The 22,522-nt window shown below is 34.1% G+C and overlaps 2 protein-coding genes across 3 annotated transcripts; both read left to right on the forward strand.

The window, feature by feature from the left end:
- The first annotated feature begins 1,233 nt into the window (after window positions 1-1,233).
- Window positions 1,234-5,143, forward strand: LOC143597288 (serine/threonine-protein phosphatase PP-X isozyme 2-like). Its single transcript, XM_077075828.1, has 4 exons — window positions 1,234-1,463; window positions 4,049-4,201; window positions 4,899-4,961; window positions 5,035-5,143. The coding sequence occupies exons 1-4, from the start codon at window positions 1,323-1,325 to the stop codon at window positions 5,116-5,118; spliced, it is 441 nt and encodes a 146-aa protein (XP_076931943.1). The 5' UTR covers window positions 1,234-1,322; the 3' UTR covers window positions 5,119-5,143.
- A 10,187-nt stretch (window positions 5,144-15,330) lies between these two features.
- LOC143597291 (uncharacterized) lies at window positions 15,331-21,634 on the forward strand. 2 transcript variants are annotated; one of them, XM_077075830.1, is made up of 7 exons: window positions 15,331-15,404; window positions 15,567-16,322; window positions 17,364-17,697; window positions 18,406-19,397; window positions 20,069-20,182; window positions 20,411-20,565; window positions 21,359-21,634. In XM_077075830.1, the coding sequence occupies exons 2-7, from the start codon at window positions 15,603-15,605 to the stop codon at window positions 21,405-21,407; spliced, it is 2,364 nt and encodes a 787-aa protein (XP_076931945.1). In that variant the 5' UTR covers window positions 15,331-15,404; window positions 15,567-15,602; the 3' UTR covers window positions 21,408-21,634. The 2 variants fall into 2 exon arrangements, with proteins under 2 accessions (XP_076931945.1, XP_076931944.1); XM_077075829.1 differs by lacking the exon at window positions 15,331-15,404 and having other exon boundaries at window positions 15,504-16,322.
- Window positions 21,635-22,522: the final 888 nt, after the last annotated feature.

A 22,522-nucleotide genomic window follows, 5' to 3' on the forward strand; every position in this document is an offset into this window, starting at 1 on the left:
TGGACGCTACAAAACTTTCACGAATACAATTGAACTAACGCGGCCTCTAAAGCTTACCAAACAAAAACTTTTTTGTTTATGCTCGGTGCATTTATTAAACATGTAAACATAAATGAACTTCCCGCCGAACGGGCAACCGGATGGCCGCCGAATGTTCTGTTTTTCTTACAGCCCTAGAAATAGTAATACGACTTTTAAGTTTGGATAAAATCTTAAGAAGTGTTATTAACAAATCATAAACTACCAGCTAAGAAGTATCAATGACTTATTGATCAAGAAGTACAGTATCATGTTCATTTTTATAAACGTGAGATTGTATGTTTAAATCTTTGCAAATTCATAATTTAGGGAATATTTAGATGGAAAAAGTTGTTAATAAAAAGTAGAACTTAACAAGTGGTAACGAGAAAGGAAAAAAGAACAATGCAAAAACAATGCGAGAATACGGTTTCTAATTTTATGCTAGGGGTATAAAATAAAGAAAGATAAAATAAATAACTGTACAAAAAACTTTCATGAACAACACAAACGAGCATTAACACAATTGAATGAACATGGACTCTGTCTATGGGTGCAAATGAGCCGAGTCACTAGCGAGCTACTCGAGTCGTTCGTTAAAAAGCTCGATAGAGCTTAAAAGTAAGCTCATTAAATAAACGAGCCCAAGCCCAAGCTTCACTTATCGAGCTTGAGCTTATCAGTTATATAATTTTTTAAAATTAACTATTAATTAATATATATAGTTAAGAAAAAAATAAATAAAAATAACTAAATAATATATATATATATATCCTTGTATCAATAAAATCATAATTGAAAAAAATATATTGAAAGTAATTAATAAATAATAAAAAAAACCAAACCAGCTCGAGCTTGAAACGAGCTCGAGCTCCGTGTAAGTAAAACGAGCTGAGCTCAGACTTGGCTCGCCTCGTTTACACCCTAGCTCTGTTCATATCCGTCTGGTTAAATAATCAAACGGAATTTTTTGTTCATATTTATTTATTATTAAACGAATAAATATAAATAAACTTTCCATCAAATAATTCATGAACCGTATTTATTATTAAACGAATAAACATAAGTAAACTTCCCATCAAATAATTCACGAACTGTTCTCTGAACGTTCGATTCGTTAAGGAACTGCTTCAGCCACTCGACCAAACATTACTACAAAGCACACAGTCCACTAATCCACCATCATCAAATTATTAAAATCCATCTGTAAATTAACCTGCATCATCGTCACTGTACTACAAACCCTAAGTGAGTGGTCCGGTGAGTTCTTCTTATTATTATTAATAATATTAATATTATTATTAATGTCAGACCTAGACCGGCAAATCGAGCAGCTGAAGAACTGCGAGGCGTTAAAGGAGTCTGAAGTGAAGGCTCTATGTTTAAAAGCTATGGAGATACTCGTTGAAGAAAGCAACGTGCAACGAGTTGATGCTCCTGTTACTGTAGGTTTATGCTTCATTTTAGTTTTGTTATATGATTGATATGTAATTATGTTTATCAGTTTATGTATGTAGCTGTATTGAAGTTAGGGTTTATGGAAGAGTTAGTAATAGTTCATTGATTTCATTAGCAGGAACTATGTTTATTTAGGTTGATTAATAACCGAACAGTTGACAGGTTGACCGAAACTGAATTGAAAATCGGTTAGTTAGTTGTGAGAAAATTAACCGAACCGAAACATTCATATTTTCATGTATTTCTAGCTTTTATACCTCCATTTCGTGTATTTCTAAGCAAAATTTTAGCCGAACCGTTGACAGAAAACCGACGAAACCGAACCGAAATTAAACGAAGACCAAATTAACTGAAAATTGGTTATCGGTTTATTGTGTACCCTCGGTTAATCGAAATTAATCAAAAATCGGTTAGTTAGTAATTAGTTGTGAGAAAATTAACCGAACCGGATCATTCATATTTTCATATATTTCTAGCTTCTATACCTCCTTTTCATGTATTTATACCTCCGTTTCATGTATAGATACATTCATTTCGTGTATTTCTAAGCAAAAATTTTAGCCGAACAGTTAACAGAAACTGAACAGAAAACTGACGAAACCGAACCGAAATTAAACGAAAATTGGTTATCGGTTTTTTGTGCACCCTTGGTTAACCGAAATTAACCAACTATTTATATATTCATATAATTCTAGCTTTTATACATCCATTTCATGTATAGATACATCCATTTCATGCATAGATACATCCATTTCGTGTATTTCTAAGCAAAAATTTTAGCCGAACTGTTAACAGAAACTGAACAGAAAACCGACGAAACCGAACCGGAATTAAACGAAAATTGAATTAACCGAAAATTGGTTATCGGTTTTTTGTGTACCCTTGGTTAACCGAAATTAACCAACTATTTATATATTCATATAGTTCTAGCTTTTATACATCCATTTCATGTATTTATACCTTCATTTCATGTGTATACGCTATACACCTCCATTTCATGTATTCTAAGCATAATTTTAGGCTAGGTTTGGTTTTGGTTATTAACTAAAATAAACTGAAGTGAGTGCGACTAGCGCCTTTGATAACTATAGTTTCGGATTATATATTGAATTTACATATTGAAAACTTGTAGTAGGGCTTTGATTCTGAAAGATACAATGGGAATTCGTTGCAGTAGTCCTCTAAGAATTATTAGTTTGAAATAAATTGGTTACTATGTGAGCTAAGAAGCAAATGTGAATCTTCACAAATCAAGTAGGGTTTGTAGGAAGTTAGTTACATGCTCTGTTAGTGTTGACTGACCTTTGACTGTGATGTTTAGGTGTCACAAATGGTTATCATTAATGTTGTAGACTGTTAGTTGACTTGACTTTATAGTTTTGTTATGGTGTGTATCACAGTTATAGTGCATCAGTGAATCTACTTGTTATTTGGAAATCATGAAATCTTAAACCAGATAGGAACATTTGTAACTGTTGTTTTTTCTAACAGTCTGGGATTTAGGGTAGTTCCGTTTGATTTACGTATTTTACAATTATCAGGACGCAGGGGTATTTAGTTTCTGTTAGTTTTATGGTTGTCTAGGTGTAATTTCTGGTACGTTAACAAGAAAGGTACAACTCACATGGCTGAGTGCGGTATGCTTTCCTCCAAACATAGGCGATACCTGTCATACAACCAGGATTAAGAAAACACTCAAGTACACTTCTATTTACAAGTTTGAACCATATTTGATGATTATATAAAGAAGAGAAACAAAATGTCAAACAAAGGTAATATCTCTTGGCTCATAGATGTGCTTTCACGTAGACCGCATCCACACTTCAAGAGAGCGAGGTTACAAAGAATGAAGTTGATGAGAATGTAAAAGTGATTAAAAATCAAGTTGCTGATGTGGATCCAAAGATCAATGGCAGCAGAAAGCATATGAATTTTGGGAAGTTGATGGTGCCAGAGAATTTGTAGTTGAATATTGATATAGAGCCTAAGATGAGGTTATAGAAATATAAGAGACTACTTTTGGTTTCACTGTGGTATTATCATGTTGTATTCCCTCTTTCCCAAGATGTCATTTTAGCATGGTTAAAAAAAACTTCTTACTATTTCAGTAATATTACTCAAGAACCAAAGCTGCAAACATGATTATGAAACTATACAATGACCATTGGGGACCGCCAGTCTAGGGCTCCAAAAGACTTATTTATTGTGTATTTGGTTTTTCGTGTCCTTCAATTGGTAGGAATAATATAAAGAGAGGATCATTATGCTTATTTCAATACTCCAAAAGTTTGACTTATCTACCTTTGAATGAGCTACACATTTACTATTTGGGGTTAGTATTGCATTATCCTCTTTTAAATGAGTTGTATATTATACTAGTCTATTAAGTGTAAAAGAAGACCAGCTGTTGTTTCTCAGAATCTCAGTACAATTTAAGCGCATTGTTATATTATAGTCATATAAAAATTGCTTGAATTATATAATTTGCTTGCTACTATCAAATTGTATCTTTTTCGAGGTACTTTCTAACTGTTATAATTTTGTAACAGTTTTTATTATTTTTGTTTTATAGATATGCGGTGACATACATGGACAGTTCTATGACATGAAAGAGCTATTTAAAGTAGGTGGTGATTGCCCAAAGACTAATTACTTGTTTCTTGGAGATTTTGTGGACAGAGGGTTCTACTCTGTAGAGACCTTTCTGCTTTTGCTTGCCCTGAAGGTAAATTTTGCATCTTATTAGTTTTGCTTATTACAAGATAAGCAAATACTGCAAGATCAAGTATTCAAATATATGATGCATGTTATATAACATTTTTTTATGCATTACAAAAATGTATGATGGGAAGTACCTACATGTATGTGTTCATTAGCTATCAAATTATTTATTGCAGGCTAGTTATATTTTCTTTCAAAATGTTGTATTGTCTAGCGCACTTACTTTTCTCTGTGTGTTTGTCTCTTTTGTTTTATTTAATAGGGTTAGCTTTTTTCGCAAGTGTAGTACGGTCAAATTACACAATTTGTTCACATTACACACAAAAATGTAACTTATTAATAAAACATATTTTTTCTATATATTTAAAAATATTTATTATCCTCACATAACCATAACCACCACTAACCACTTCCTATTTGTTTCTCTCCCACAACCAGTGAATAAACTTGCATTGATTGTTTAAAGTGGAGGCATGTATATTAGTATCTTTAAAAAAATATGAATTAGAAAGGCCGATTTTTAACAATAGCTCTAAGGCCTTCTAAACCCTTCCAATTTTTAGCTTTAATCATGCTGGTAATAGAGCAAGATTTAGTACTGATCTGTTTATTCTCATATTATCCATGACCTGCAATTTTATGTTGAAGTTGTATTTCCCTTCTCTTTTATCTATTCTCTGACGAGGCACTGCTGTAATCAGATAAGATATCCTGATCAGATAACATTGATCAGGGGAAATCATGAGAGCCGTCAAATCACACAGGTATCCAATTGGATATGATTAATAGATCAATATATTGACTTCTTTTAGAGCTTACCGCTATTTCGTATGTTAGGTATATGGTTTCTATGATGAGTGCCTGAGGAAATATGGTTCTGTCAATGTTTGGAGATATTGCACCGATATATTTGATACCTAAGGTTTGATAGTTTTTTCAACCGTTTTCTTTTATAGTTTAATACCTTTTAACTGTAACATTTTTGTTAAAACAAAAAGACGAAAATAATCGAATTATCAGTACCCTCTTTGAGGTCTCATTAATTAGTTGAAAGCAGCCTCTTTTGGCTGGGGTCTGGGAGTACGATGGTTAAACTGGTCTCTATTTGTCTTATTTCTTGAACTTCATATATAATTTAAATATTAATTACTATCACAAGAACTTTCATCAGTTTTTTTGAATAAATCAATTTAGGAAGTTGTAACCAATTGAGTTATTTTGTGCAAATTTTTAAATTGGTCCTCGTTTATTCAGCTTAAATATCAAGTTATCATTTGAGCCATTATTAATAAAATATGCCCGAATTGACCCCTTTTCACAAAAAAGTGATTGAAAGTTGAAACTAGCACCTCTTTGTGTGTTTCTTGATTCTAGCGTAGTTTATTGTGCAATGGCAAAGTTATCTCTTTTTAGCACAAACTTTTATCATCAATATGTTTTAAGGTGTCATAAATCTTCACTCTTGTTGCTTCCATATGCTATTCTGGTTCACACTTTGTTGTTAATTGATGATAACTATATATTGCTTAGATCACCTGAATTGTGGCATTTTTTCAGTTTGTCTGCTCTCATTGAGAACAAAATATTTTCAGTTCATGGTGGCCTCTCTCCGAACATCAACACATTAGATCAGGTTTGAGATACTAGTTTAATATTCTTTGAAACATTTTGTTTTAAGTTATTTGCTTTATTTTTATATTAAGGCAACAATTTCATATATATTCTTCTAAACGTCTAAGTTTCATATGTGTGTGTGTGTGTGTGTTCTGAAGTTTTTAAAACAAACATCATATTTACCCATTCAATAATAAATAATACACACAGTTACTTACAAAGGTCTATTTCACTGATCAAACAAAGAGGACAATATGCATTGAAATGATTCATGTCTTCATGTTAACATTGATTTCCTATTTGTTTTCGCAGTGATGTAGTGTTACAACTTTCAAATTTAAGTAACTGAATTTGTATTATTTTTAATGGAATGAGTAACTACGATATTATTAGTGTTCTAAAAGAGTAAATATGATTTTACGAAATTTAAGATGTGTTGGCTTTTAGAAGGATGTATATGAAATTATTTAATTTATTAATAACACAATTTACTTTCTAGATTCGTACAATTGATCGAAAGCAAGAAGTACCATTGTTATTTGTTTGATTAAAAATCATTGTTTTCTAATCAATGGAGGTAACACGATGTGCGGGTTGGATGAAAAGTAAAAACAAATCATTTTTTCAGTACCAGTTAAGGGGTGTAGCCAGACCGAGGCGAGCCGAGCCTGAGCTTGCTGCTCGTTTCAAGCTTATTCCTAAAGCTCAAGTTCGGCTTGGGCTTGGCTCGTTTGTTATTTATCAGTTACTTTATATGCATTTTTAGTTGTTATATACTTTTATAATTAATATATATATATATAACATTATATGTATTACTTAATTACTTTTATCATATTTTTATCAATAATAATAGATATTATATAAATACATAAATAGTAGGCTTCGTTAAGGCTTGCAAGCCAGCTCGAGCTCAATAAGTGAAGCTCAGGCTTGTGTAAGCTTGGCTAGATTCGAGCGTTTAGCTAGCCAATATCGAGTAGCTCACGAGCGGCCTGGCTCCTCTACACCCCTGGTTAAAACGGGCCAGGTGTGGGGTGCAGCTGCTTTTTGCCCATTTTCTAAAATTACGAGTGTGCTAATCATGATTACAAAAACAATTTATTACAGTAATGATTTAAATGTCTAGAGTCTGGACAAAACGACATTACGTTGGTGTTTTATGCAAAAAAGGTTTTTTTTTTATTTGGTCTGTTTGGGATGAAAGATAACCCAAATTGGTCCATTTATTTATAAGTAAATGAGTTGAAATTGCCGTCTGTACTAATTAAGATTTTATTAAGTGGTTCAGGTGTGGTAATGTAGCTGCCATTCTTGAGCTGGATGAGAATCTCAATAAACAGTTTCGAGTATTTAAAGCAGCTCCACGGGTTTGTTATTAAGATATATTCCTAAATCTCTTTACTAAATAAATTATATTGTTATCGTAAAACATATATATATATATATATATATATATATATATGTGACAATCGTCAATTTCAGGTTAACTCCGTTAACTCAACTCCGTCAATTCAAACTTAAGATCATTGAATCTATAACGCACATTTCATTACATTTAAACTAGGGTTTAAATGACGCTTAACACTTATTACATGTGTATCTTTCGGGAATTGCACCGAAATGCAAACGAGTTGACGCAAACGATTGGTGAATAAACGAAAAACGTCAAAACAGTAATTATGTGATAATTATGTGTTAGACTTATGTGTTATGTGATAACGTTGTTATAAACGTTAACTCAATGTACTAGAACTAGTTAATTAAGCTAGAAAAACAACAATTGAAAGTTGAGGGACCTGAGTGTAACATATATTATTATAAATAATACTAAACCTAAAACCTTAACTCACTTTTCTTTTCTTTTTCCCCTACCCCGATCGGCAGCCTCTCTCTCCCTCATCCTTGCGATCGACAGCTCACACACACCCACATATCACCTCGTTTTGATATTGTTCGTCATAATCGGAGCATCCTACACTCGTTTCTAAGCACCCCTCACGTTTCCCTTGGTTTATTTCTACGTTTTAAGGTATAAATATGAAACCCTAACTAGTGAATATCATATTAAGTGTTCTTATGATTGATTTTGTATTGGTTGTTTATATTGAGGATCATATGTGATTTTGAACGGTGAAAGATTGATGAATCGTTGATTGTTTGTAAACCCTAGAGGGTTGCTACTGATTTTCTATGATTAATTATGTGTATTACATGTTTTGGGTTATGTCGTATGCTTAGGATGCATGTTAGATGATTGTTTAGGCTTGCTGAGTTTTTGACAGCAGTGATTGTTAAGATTGAATGATGTGTAACTTGTTGAATATAAAAGCAAACTGAGCAAATTATGAGTCTACAAAGTAGTACTCTGAGTCTAGTTTTCAGAAAGTCCAACCACGCCAAATTTGGAGGTGTTTTGGTTAGTTAAACGATTTAATTGTGATTAAAGGTCAAAACTGGTACTGGACAGATTGTAAGTTATGTTTAGACGACTGTAAATAAATGTTAATGTGGAAATTGGTTGAGGTTGTTAACACTACAGGGTACTTTGTTGAGTCTAGTTTTCATAAAGTCCAAACTTGTAATTTTTGGACGTGTAAAAGTTAACTTTTATGATTTTACAAAAACGTTGTGCAAAGCTGAGCTGTTAGACCTGCTGTTAGGTTGTTTTGTAAATGTTATATCTCATGAACTACGAGACCAATTGGGTTGGTTCCACTTCTGGAAGTTGACTCATTGAGTTAGGAACCTAACCCAAGTGGTCTTACATTTATTGGATTTTTCGTTTAACGGGAATTGCAAATAACATTCTGTTGCGCATGAATTTGACTGTTATGAGTTTGCTGTAATGATTTGATGATTGTGAGAAACCTATGTGGAATAAAAATATAATAAAATATGTTCTGGAAACCTAAGACATATATGCTTCTGTGATGATTTTTGGTAAATTAATTGAGATGCTATGATCGGTGGAATAGTACAATCTTTCAAGTAGAATTTCTGTCTCGGTGAAACTAGCTGCTGAATTGTGTGAAAATGCATGAAACATGATACTTGCTATATAATTGTTATGTTTTGACCAAAATGCCCTTGCGGGGAATAATTGCTAATTGATTGTCATGATTTGACCAAATTGCCCTCATGGGGAATAATTGCTAGTGATGTACTTTATGAAGACATGACACGTATATAATTGCTTACACATGTAACGTATCACAAATACATTGTTAAAGTCACACACGATTCACAAACGAAACACGAAACATGTTATGTGCATAGGTATTATGTGCCGGGTGTAGAGACTCGATAATATTCCGACACTTAGAAAAATGTCTTTATTGTTTTAGAACGCTAGAGAGAGTTTTTCTGTGACGCGCATCTTGGTGAATTATTTTGGGAATACTTTGCAAACAGTGAGTTTCACTTTCCCCTTTTAAACTTTTTAAACGCTTTTCACTTGGGGGAGATAACATACTCCGAAAACGCATTTAAGATTTTGTTAATATAGATTATATATCACTTGTAAAGACTAAGTGGCAAACGCGTTAACTAAAGTCCTTCATTCACATCGAACCGTTTAATATTGGATAATAGCGAGTCATTGTTGAGTAGTACTACTGGGTTTGACAAACCCCACCCAACGCTAAACTCGACTGGAGGTCGAGTGGGTGTGATCTTGGCTAAACACATACCATGGTCTGGATGACCTGGTGGCAAGGCAAATGATAAACAGTCAGCTTCGGTGTCGAACACTTAGTGATACTTGTTTTGTAGGCTAGCTACCTATAGATATATAATTGACATAACATTATCTGGTAACGCAAAACGCTGAACGCAAACGCTTTATTTTTATTTAAACTTGTGAACTCACCAACCTTGTGTTGACACTTTTAGTATGTTATTCTCAGGTAGCCGAGGCGGGCGCGCGGTTTAGGAACATGCATTGTTTGAAACACTTTTAATTATGCAAACTTATTTTAAACTATGATCATTGGGTTTAAGTCGTCCTGCGTGACGTTACATTGTTTGCTATGGTTTTACGCTTCCGCATTTAATTACTCGTAAACGTTTTCATGGTTTTGAAACTTTATTTTATGGTTTGATTATAACTAATGATTCCGATCTTGTTAGTTCACACCTTCTAACGGTAAAACTCCGTTAGTGGATTTTGAGGGTGTGACAATATATATTTTTGTAACTCATCTTTGTGGTTTATATGGTATTAGGTTTTCGTCTATAAGTTTTTGAAATTACACCAATCATCAGTATAATTTTAAAAACTCAAGGACAAAAACAGTAATTTCATATAAACCATATGTATGTTATATATATATATATATATATATATATATATATATATATATAACATGGGGTATTTTGGTCACTAAACAAAAGGTTTAACACAATATTCAAAATATTCTAGGCAAAAAGAATTAAACTTTTGTATTAAGGTGAAATTTTTGGCCAAACCACATGGAAATGAACTTAATAGTTTCTTAATTATTATTTTATATTTATAATTTACTGAGTACGATGATGATGATGATATTTTATATTTATAATTTGTTTTATTTTCCTCATAATTTGGATTATTCAAATCAACTCAAATTCGAATAACCGACCCCTAAATTTTGATCTTAAAAGAGTGTAGTTTTGTTGGGATGAAATAAATTTTGGTGGTTTTGAATACATGATTCAAGAGGAGCTCCAGCTAAAAGACCACCACCGGATTACTTTCTATGATAACGGATTCCATAAATTTACCAAGGTGATGACTGCATACTTAACAACGACGATATATTTTGGTCATGAAACCAAACAATCAAGTGGTTGATTTGCACGTTGACTCATGGTTACCAGCTATAGTGGGTGCACCGCGGTTCATTACAGCCCTATTATTCATTGGTTCCTGTTCCGCTCTCATGGGCTTAATCTCATGAGTGTTATGGTGTAGTATTAATGTGTGTGTTAGATTGTATTGTGTAGCAGTTATCTGTGCATATACACAAGGTGTAGCTACACCTTCAAACCGCCAAAAGCCGCTACAAATTGAATTTGGTGGTACCAAAAACTTTAGGAGAGTGAATCTTTGTGAAGGTGACTTGTGGATCTTATAATTGTTTTTTGTTCAAATCACTTTTTTATTTTTTTTCTAACTAGTTACTCGATTCCTCTAATAGTGTTTACGCAATGTTCAAGTTGTAAATGACAACGAAAATCACGAAAATGATACTTTTAGGGTCAAATAAGTATCTCTATTATATACACGTTAATAAATTGTGTATCTGATTTCATTTTATACTATAATACGTACGTGACATATTTTTATTTAATTATGTATACATATTTTCGTTTATCAAGTTTCATGTGTTTGTTATATTTATATAAAAAATCACCGAGATTTGTAAATTTCGTGATATTTTTTTAATGAAGTAGAAACATATCAACACATATTCTTTAAAATGATTAGTCTTGTGATTTAGGGAACTTATATGAATGTTTGTTTTCTAACAAATTTTCTACTAAATATATATCTTTTTAATGTTTTATTTTTATTAGCAATTTAACAATACATCAAATGATTTTAGTGGGGGCTCAAACTTCATCATAAAAACAATATAGGCAGGTGACTTAAATTTGAACGAGGGTTGTAAAATGTATCTATTTGTTGATTATATGTGTGCAAAAAGTATTTAACTCATTTTAAATTGTTTACATCTTTTCTTTGAATAATGTTTTGAACTACCCTCACTATACGAGGGAGCGTTTCTAAGACATGATGTCAATTATTTATACTGATTATGAGGCTCCATGTTTGACTCATCTAGATACACCATTAAAGAGAAAAAACCAACCACGCTAGGAAAACCCCATTAAGTAAGGTTTTAAATCCGAGTCCATAACATCTCAAACCTTAACCATCATCCTAAAAGCCAATATTGCTTAAAAGAAAATATATAATGGTTGTAAAGGTAAATATAATATAAATAAGTTAACTAAATTAAAATCAATAAATAATGTAACACAAGCATAAAACGAAAATAATAAAACAATAACCACTCCTTTCTGATGTGGTGTAGTGCTATGGAACATGTGTTCTTTAAAGAAGACTTAGGTTCAATCCTCATAGATAATAATTTGAAGAGGGCATGGAAGACAGGAATCTTTGTGATCTCATATTCAATCATGAGGGCAGTGTTTTAAAAACTGGTTCATATTGGCCGGCTGAACCGGTTAAATCAGATTTTGCACAGCAGCCGGTATTTTGAGCCCTATATTTTTGGGCAATTTGCTAGAATATCAAACCGGCGATTTTTTATAAAATACCGGTTTATCGGCAAACCGGGTTTAAGTCTGAGAAATTTTTATGTTTGCGCCCATTTGCGCCCATATTTTTCAAAATTACTTTAACCCAACAATAAACATTGAAACATGTTTATTATGAAATCATTTACTTTTAGATTATTTTTGGTGTTAAAGTTGCATTTATAGAAAATTATAAGGTAAACTATTCAATCAGTTGAACCTGCCGGCATAACCCAGTTCAACCAGTAGTACTGTTTTTCAGTTCAATCCGGTATAAGTAAAAAACCGGTTCTTAAACATTGCCTGAGGGCGTCTAGGTTTTATCACCAGTGGGTATTCGGGCGGGTGGGTTTTCCCGGAACATAAGATAACTTGGAGACGCTTAATGACTCTCTCTGTATGGCTATAGGATTCTGCCAACTAGCGGTGATCCTTTACCATTTGGCCACCATGTTCGAAGTACCTAGACAATTCCGTGTTCGTTAGCCTGCTAAAAAAATATAAAAAAGATAAAAATAATCAAAGTTATATTAATTTTATTAAATTAAATTATATTAAATTCAACAAAATATCAGATTTTGCACAGCATGCCGGTATTTTGAGCCATATATTTTTGGGCAATTTGCTAGAATATCGAACCGGCGATTTTTTATAAAATACCGGTTTATCGGCAAACCGAGTTTAAGTCTGAGAAATTTTTGATGTTTGCGCCCATTTGCGCCCATATTTTTCAAAATTACTTTAACCCAACAATAAACATTGAAACATGTTTATTATGAAATCATTTACTTTTAGATTATTTTTGGTGTTAAAGTTGCATTTATAGAAAATTATAAGGTAAACTATTCAATCAGTTGAACCTGCCGGCATAACCCAGTTCAACCAGTAGTACTGTTTTTCAGTTCAATCCGGTATAAGTAAAAAACCGGTTCTTAAACATTGCCTGAGGGCGTCTAGGTTTTATCACCAGTGGGTATTCGGGCGGGTGGGTTTTCCCGGAACATAAGATAACTTGGAGACGCTTAATGACTCTCTCTGTATGGCTATAGGATTCTGCCAACTAGCGGTGATCCTTTACCATTTGGCCACCATGTTCGAAGTACCTAGACAATTCCGTGTTCGTTAGCCTGCTAAAAAAATATAAAAAAGATAAAAATAATCAAAGTTATATTAATTTTATTAAATTAAATTATATTAAATTCAACAAAATATCAGATTTTGCACAGCATGCCGGTATTTTGAGCCATATATTTTTGGGCAATTTGCTAGAATATCGAACCGGCGATTTTTTATAAAATACCGGTTTATCGGCAAACCGGGTTTAAGTCTGAGAAATTTTTGATGTTTGCGCCCATTTGCGCCCATATTTTTCAAAATTACTTTAACCCAACAATAAACATTGAAACATGTTTATTATGAAATCATTTACTTTTAGATTATTTTTGGTGTTAAAGTTGCATTTATAGAAAATTATAAGGTAAACTATTCAATCAGTTGAACCTGCCGGCATAACCCAGTTCAACCAGTAGTACTGTTTTTCAGTTCAATCCGGTATAAGTAAAAAACCGGTTCTTAAACATTGCCTGAGGGCGTCTAGGTTTTATCACCAGTGGGTATTCGGGCGGGTGGGTTTTCCCGGAACATAAGATAACTTGGAGACGCTTAATGACTCTCTCTGTATGGCTATAGGATTCTGCCAACTAGCGGTGATCCTTTACCATTTGGCCACCATGTTCGAAGTACCTAGACAATTCCGTGTTCGTTAGCCTGCTAAAAAAATATAAAAAAGATAAAAATAATCAAAGTTATATTAATTTTATTAAATTAAATTATATTAAATTCAAAAAAATATCAGATTTTGCACAGCATGCCGGTATTTTGAGCCATATATTTTTGGGCAATTTGCTAGAATATCGAACCGGCGATTTTTTATAAAATACCGGTTTATCGGCAAACCGGGTTTAAGTCTGAGAAATTTTTGATGTTTGCGCCCATTTGCGCCCATATTTTTCAAAATTACTTTAACCCAACAATAAACATTGAAACATGTTTATTATGAAATCATTTACTTTTAGATTATTTTTGGTGTTAAAGTTGCATTTATAGAAAATTATAAGGTAAACTATTCAATCAGTTGAACCTGCCGGCATAACCCAGTTCAACCAGTAGTATTGTTTTTCAGTTCAATCAGGTATAAGTAAAAAACCGGTTCTTAAACATTGCCTGAGGGCGTCCAGGTTTTATCACCAGTGGGTATTCGGGCGGGTGGGTTTTCCCGGAACATAAGATAACTTGGAGACGCTTAATGACTCTCTCTGTATGGCTATAGGATTCTGCCAACTAGCGGTGATCCTTTACCATTTGGCCACCATGTTCGAAGTACCTAGACAATTCCGTGTTCGTTAGCCTGCTAAAAAAATATAAAAAAGATAAAAATAATCAAAGTTATATTAATTTTATTAAATTAAATTATATTAAATTCAACAAAATATCAGATTTTGCACAGCATGCCGGTATTTTGAGCCCTATATTTTTGGGCAATTTGCTAGAATATCGAACCGTTGATTTTTTATAAAATACCGGTTTATCGGCAAACCGGGTTTAAGTCTGAGAAATTTTTGATGTTTGCGCCCATTTGCGCCCATATTTTTCAAAATTACTTTAACCCAACAATAAACATTGAAACATGTTTATTATGAAATCATTTACTTTTAGATTATTTTTGGTGTTAAAGTTGCATTTATAGAAAATTATAAGGTAAACTATTCAATCAGTTGAACCTGCCGGCATAACCCAGTTCAACCAGTCGTATTGTTTTTCAGTTCAATCCGGTATAAGTAAAAAACCGGTTCTTAAACATTGCCTGAGGGCGTCCAGGTTTTATCACCAGTGGGTATTCGGGCGGGTGGGTTTTCCCGGAACATAAGATAACTTGGAGACGCTTAATGACTCTCTCTGTATGGCTATAGGATTCTGCCAACTAGCGGTGATCCTTTACCATTTGGCCACCATGTTCGAAGTACCTAGACAATTCCGTGTTCGTTAGCCTGCTAAAAAAATATATAAAAGATAAAAATAATCAAAGTTATATTAATTTTATTAAATTAAATTATATTAAATTCAACAAAATATAAGTATAATACCCGATATACCCCTCTTTAATTTGTTGCTCCACAATAATAATAATAATAATAATATCTCTCTTCCGTTCATCCCATCCCCTGCTCTCAGTTTTCTTTTTATTTAGCCCCAAAACCCGAAGACCCGATTTTCAAACCCGACAATAGGTATGTATTAATATTATTATTATTATTATTTGTATCTCTAATTCTAATTCTATTTCATTTCATTTAATCAATCTTTCTTCTAAAACCCTTCGTCACCTCCTCGCTAGGGTTTCGTTCTTCGTTAACCGTTCTAATGGCGTCTAATCTCCACCGTTTATGCAGGTTTTCCACCGCGAATCGAAGCTTCGTACGCAGCCGATGGATGATTCGGTTGTTTCGGACTGTATGGATCGATCCGATAGTTTACGCGAGAAGCTGCCGTTGGAGAACGGTGAGTTTGTTGATAGTTTGAGTCGTAATTCGGTTGTTTCGGACTGTCCGGATCGGTCGGATACCGAGAGTTTATGTGAGAAGCGGTTGTTAGAGAATGGTGAGTTTGTTGATAGTTTGAGTCGTAATTCGGTTGTTTCGGACTGTCCGGATCGGTCGGTTACGAGATCCGAGAGTGAGAGTTTGCGCGAGAAGCGGTTGTTAGAGAATGGTGATTTGGTTGATAGTTTGAGTCGTAATTCGGTTGTTTCGGACTGTATGGATCGGTCGGAGAGTTTACGTGAGAAGAGGCCGTTGGAGAATGGATTTGATGATAATTTGAGTAATAAGAAGGTGAAAACTGGTAATGAGGATGTGAAAATGACGAGTGAGGTGAAGAGAGTGGCGGAGATAGTGTTGGTGTTGGCGACGCTTGGGAAGATGAGAGGCGGAAGGAAGCCGAGTGCGGTGGAGGTGGAGATGATGGCGGAGGCGAGGGAGAAGTTGGCGGAGGTGTGTAAGGAGTTTGCGCCGAAGGATGTGTTTCCGAGGGAGGCGTTCGGGACGGTTATGGAGGAGTTAGGGTTGAGTAGGTTGAAGGAGCAGAAGTTAGGGATTCGGTCGCAGAAGTTGTCGATTGTTGAGCGGTTGCAGGCTGCAAAGCAGAAGGTGAGGGTTTAATGTAACAGCTTATTAGTTTAATATGCATTTGTCTGTTTTTGATACATTTAGTTTGAATATTTATGAATTGTTAGCTTTATGTGTGGATTCTGCTTACTGATGTGAATATTCATGAATTTTTGGTAGGGTTAAAAATCATTAGGGTTGTTACTATGCGCTTAGGACTTAACGTGTTTCTCGCCTTAATTTTGATATATGCTTATTGCCTTATTTGCTCTGATAATTCCATAGGTCATATTTTTGGTAAGTTTAGAATCATTAGGGATATGCTTTTGGGACAGTTATTGAGGATCTAGGGTTGAGTAGGTTGAGGGATCAGAAGTTAGGGATTCAGTCTCACAAGTGGTCGATTGTTGAGAGGTTGCAGGCTGTAAAGCAGAAGGTGAGGGTTTAATGCAACAGTTTATTAGTTTAATGCATTTGCAGGTTGTTAGTTGTTGGATTTAGGAGGTTGTTAAAGTCATTTTACCTGTTTTTGATACATAATTGATGTGAATATTTGCTTCTCTTTTTCTTTATATTTGCTTATTTTGCAGTAATAATTCATTAATGCCATAAGTTATATCGTCATTGGCAAGTTATATCGTCATTTGGTAGTACTTTCAGAAGATTATTTATTGTTGTTTTGATTTTAGCTTCTTACAGGCGGTTTTGCTTGCATGTTTGTTTTGCTTATGAATGCTAATCTGCTCTGCATTTTCAATTAGATGGACAAATCTGAGGTGTTTTCGCTTTATGCAAACATGTATGTCACTATATTATCCAATAGTATACACCACATCGGCTGCAATCATTAGAGTTGTTAACATGTTAGAGCTACCTTTAAAACATTAGAATTAACATGCTTATTGCTGTATCTGTATATTTGCTTATTTGCACTGATAATTCCATAAGTCAAAGGGCCAATTAGATGGAAAATCTTGAGGTGTTTCATATTGTTTTATGTTTCGATTTTTGCTTTTTACAGGCAGTTTCTATTGCATGTTTCTTTTACTTATGAATGCTAATTTGTTTTGGATTTTCACTCAGATGGAAAAAGCAGAGGTACTTCATGGTAATATGTATACACCACCTCCACTGCAATCAAACTTAAGTGGGCCCACAGAAAGCCGTGGGCCTTCCAGTGCTGGTCGCATGTTTCCATCAGATAAAGCAAATCGCGCACCAGTGTCTTCTGGAACTTTCCAGAACCCTTCAAATGTGGCTCATGCTTCTGCTACCAACTCAAGAAATTTACCTTATCAGTTACCCACGAGTGAGGTAAGACCTGGGGTGTCAAGTACCTTACCTGCGTCTCGGGCTGATAGATCACATTTCAGAATAGATGGTGGAGCAAATGGTTCTTATACATCACATTCCCAAGGTACAGTTTTTTTATTTTATAATTTTGGTGATATGTAGGATTGTGTATGGGGTGGTCCTATCCCAAATTGGACTGGAAACCATTACAACTTGGACTGGAAACCATTACAACTCGGTGTTTTATTGTTTGAAAAGTTTCGATAAAAACCAGCACTGCCTCAATAAATAAAAGCTTTTAGAAAAAACTTGCTCGGTGTCAATTTTGTATAAAACCGAGTCAGGAACCAACTTGAAAACCGGCTTATGATTTCCTTTTCTTTTCTATGTAAGTAATGGGACATTCTTTTTATTTATTTTTAAGTTTGATTTGATGCTCTCACTGTCCCATAAATTATTGTCGTCAAACAGCTACATTTAATGTGGCTTTTAATTAACAGGATGCCATATTTATCCTTAATGCATTTAAGATATCATTGATCATATGACTCATTCACTTGACTTGGTAAAGTTACCAACTGTAAAGATAAGATTTGTCAAGAGTAAAATGGACTCTCAGTATATAATATACCAGTTTTTAACATGAACAATTATTTTGGCACAATTTAAAATTGAATTTTGGACTATAATTTTGGGACGGGAGAGTAGCTTTTATTGCTTGCATGTTAGAAACTACAATAGGAGTTTGCTTTTGCTTTTTTTATATCTTCAGTTGATAAACCTAAGTTTCTTATTTCATTAGTTATTAATAACAATCATCCACTTAATGCAGGAAATTTGGCTGGAGACGCAGGGAAAACTCCATCATGGTCTTTGCCGCCTCAATCTAAGCCGTCTATTAAACCTGATGTTTCATCTAAATCGTTCAACAATCAAGTACCACATGATCCTACAAATATAAGTCAACACCGTATGAACTACAGTCAACCTCCTGCTGCTGACACTCACACTGAAATCAGTAAAATTGTTCACAAGTTACTACATCCACATGCATTAGACCTCCCCACATGGACCCCACCTTCTAGGGATTACATGAACAAGCCTTTGGCTTGTCAACTCTGCAAAGTTATCATGACTGAGGTGGATACTGCACTTGTTTGTGATACATGTGAACGAGGGTATCATTTAAAATGTTTAAATTGTAACCCTAAAGCTATCCCACGAGGCGAATGGCAAGAATGGCATTGTGCAAAGTGTTTGACTATAAGTAATGGAAAGCCGTTACCTCCTAAATACGGTCGCGTTATGAGAAACATAAACACAACAAAATTATCCTCTAGCCCCGTCAAGGTTCAACCATCTTTAGACAAAAAACCGATGCCATCAGATGTGATTGCAAACGGTAACTCCTTTTCACAAAGTGGTTCTGGTGGGACCGCAAGTAATGATAGTAAATTGACAGAAACACCCCTTAATGAAAACCAACAATATGGAACGGGCAACTTGGTTGAAAATAGGATTTTATCTAATGTTTCTGAAGTTTCTTCCAATGAGAAAACGTTAGATGCTGGTGTTAATGGTGTAATTAAGGAGGAGGGACAAAGTGAAACTGTAAAAAAGGTTGAAATTTCAAATGAGGTTGGTGAGCATGTGGGTCCTACATCAAGTAGCATGAATGAAGTTGAGTGGGTTGGGGGTGCAATAAAAGAAATTGATGGGAAAACATATTACGATTCTTGCCGTGTTAATGGAAATGCATATAAAGTGAAGGATTATGCTGTTTTTAGCTATTTTGGCAATAGATATCTGCCTAATAAACTACAGGTTAGCAGCTCATGTGTGATCATGCAGTCTTTAGCGTTTTTATTCATATGATTATACTCTAATTCTTGAGATTTTAGCTAGTTAAAAAAACATTTTTTATATAATCAGTCTAAAATTTGACAATAGTGGTAATTAGTTTTGTAAACGAATCAAACTTTTAGTGAACCGTTTGGCGGGAAGTTCGTTTATGCACTTTCATTTAGCAAACAAACATGAACATAACTTTTTGTTAATTTAATTAAACGAACGAACATGAACACGTCTTGTTTGTTCATTTACGTTTGTTTATGTCTGTCCATTTATATCCATTCATTTATGTTCTAGTTCGTTTAAGTACTTGTTCAAATATATTTATTATTAAATTAATTAATTAGTACTAATCCAATTTGAAATTCATATCTAAAATACCCTAATGTACCTTTAAACTATTTTATGTAAAATGTCATGGTATTTTAGACTTTAACTTGGGAATACGTTTACTTTTGGTAGGCGTTCGTTTATGTTTATGTTAACGAGTGGACATGAACAAGTTAATCTGTTTGTTTAAGTGTTCGGTTGTTCGTGCTCATTTTTGTTTCATTAGAGTTAAACGAACACAAATCAGCCCCGTTCATATACGTTTAGCGAGTTTATAGGCCCAGTGGTATTTATATAAGAATGGTTTGCTGCAGGCAATGTGGGAAGATGGCAAGACAAAAGAGAAGTGGGTTACCGTCACTCGCTGTTTTTTTCCTGATGATTTACCTGAGGGCGTTGGTCGTCCGTGTGCCCCTGAATTCAGTGAGGTAATATTTTTCTAATACGATTCAATTTAATTTTTTCTTGAAAGTGTAAGTGATATCTAATATCAGGTAAAAACGGTGACATGGCATTAGCTTTTTGATGACCTATGTCACCATTTTTACATGGTATAGAACATCACTTACGTACAATAGTTCAATTATTTCAACTCTCGAGTAATTTTCATTCTTTATTTTTAAAAAGATTTAAATTGTTTATGTTGCTTTTTGTAGGTGTATGAATCCAATCATGAAACCACAATAGTGGCTGGCTTGATTCACGGCCCATGTGAAGTTCTTCCTCCAAGCAAGTTCGTTGAAGAAAGTGACCTGCGAAGTCGGTCGACGTCAAAAGCCGGTGAAAGCCCAAAACCACTTTTTCTTTGCAAGTATGTTTCATTTATTTTTATATATAATCACTCTATCAAACCGCTCCTATATTATACCCTAAACATCGGCACTATTTAGTGTAAAAAGAGCATATTCCATATTCTTGGAATATGCTTACAACTTAGATTAAAACTATTATACACCAAGTAATCTAGATTTACACATCTATTTATTTGAATTAAACTATTAATTGTTTAAATTTTAAACAGTTAATATAATCTTGGTTTTAAAAAGTGCTCTTTAAACGCACCAAAGTGCAATTGCTTTTGCCTAAACAAGGTGACCAAAATCTGAAAAACGAAGGTGCTTTTTAGGCAAGAAAGCGCCCGAGTCACGCCGTTTTTGTACACGGGTCATTTTTATGCTTTAGTATGTTGTTATACATGTAGGTTATTTATATATTAAATCATATATAAAGCTTATTTATAGCTAAATGTAGTGTGAGGGATGCTAAAAATGGAAAAAACCTAGGAGATATATTTAAAAAATTATATAAAAACCTCGCGCCTCGCCTACAAAATCAGTGGCGTGCGCTTCTCGCTTTTTAAAAACCAAGAATATAATAATATTTAACCTATTTTAGTACTTTTTGTTTTTTAAAGTTTATTACTTTGATTAACCTAATAACAATTATATAAGTGAACAACAAAAAACACTAGGAAACATAATCAACACGGTAGTCATTTAACGATCCCTACGAGATTTTTTTGTCTGCTTTATAAATTAGCTTTTACTTTTTATGTTGAATATTCGATAAGTGTGTGATCTTAATAAACATGTTGGTTTCTGCAGGTGGTTTTATGATGAAACAAAACGTTTATTTCGTGACGTGACCTGCTAATGTAACTCATAGGGGACCCGCTGACCCGAAAATTTTCTTTTGCCGGTAGGAAGTTACTTATTTTTTAAAAGAAAGATTGCGGGTCTGCTTTTTCGGTTTTTTTTTCTTTAATTGATTGTTATGTTTTTAAGTACATTGATGGATATGTATCGTGTTACAAATCATCTAATGCTCGGAAATTGAATATTTGCGTGTACTTTATTTGTAGCGTGTTTATTTGTTTAGTTACCATTATGATAAATTTAGAATTTTAGCAGCCAATAGAAATTGAGCGGTATTTTATTGTCGATTTTAGTTAACACGTTATTATCTATCTTTTAAATTTTTTTTTGACGTGGTATCTTTGTTATTTTAGTCCAATACCGATTTCGGCTCTGGGTTATTAACCAAACCTGTTTTTTTTTTTTTTTCTCCACTTTTGAAATCGGTATTAAACATCATTACTCTCACCGGGAAGGCGGGAAGGAAATAACAATATTGGTTTATTACAAATAAATAACTTTGGTATAGAAAGAAGTACGTCTTGTTAATTTCTCGCCTTCTGCCATACGACACCAATAACTACTGCAGCATGAAGTACTCTAAAAAAAAGGAATCTTTGTTCTCCCCCGTCATTTCGGGTTGAGATGTCAAAGCGTCTTTATTTCTAATCTCTACAAGAACGGCGCTTTCTGAGGTTTGAAGTGGGAGAGAAGTAGAGGTGCACGAACCGGGTATTTTCAAGAACCGGTTCCGGGTATGGTCAATAAAAGTCAAAACCGGGTTCGGGTAAGAACTGGTTCCGGATATAGTCGGGTATTTGACCGGGTTTTGACCGGCTCCACTGGGTTTTTTTTCGTGTTTCGGGTAGGGTTGAGTTTTGACCGGGTATTACCGGTTCCGGTTCCAGGTACAACTTCGGGGAGAAATCCTATACCTGGTCCTACCCGCGGGTCGGGTACGGGTAGGAAGCGGTTCCGGGTTGGGTCTGGAACCGGGTATTTTGTGCACCTCTAGAGAGAAGGGATGCCAAAAACGGTTAAAAAAACAAGAATCAAAATCATCTTGTTGTTTACGATCTCATTGAGAATTTGTTTCATATTTTAAACTCGTGTTGTTTGAAACTTGGAATTATT

The sequence above is a fragment of the Bidens hawaiensis genome, unplaced genomic scaffold (assembly GCF_021521415.1).
Source record: "Bidens hawaiensis isolate Kalapana, Puna unplaced genomic scaffold, B.hawaiensis_p1.1 tig00048055_1, whole genome shotgun sequence".
NCBI lineage: Eukaryota > Viridiplantae > Streptophyta > Magnoliopsida > Asterales > Asteraceae > Bidens > Bidens hawaiensis.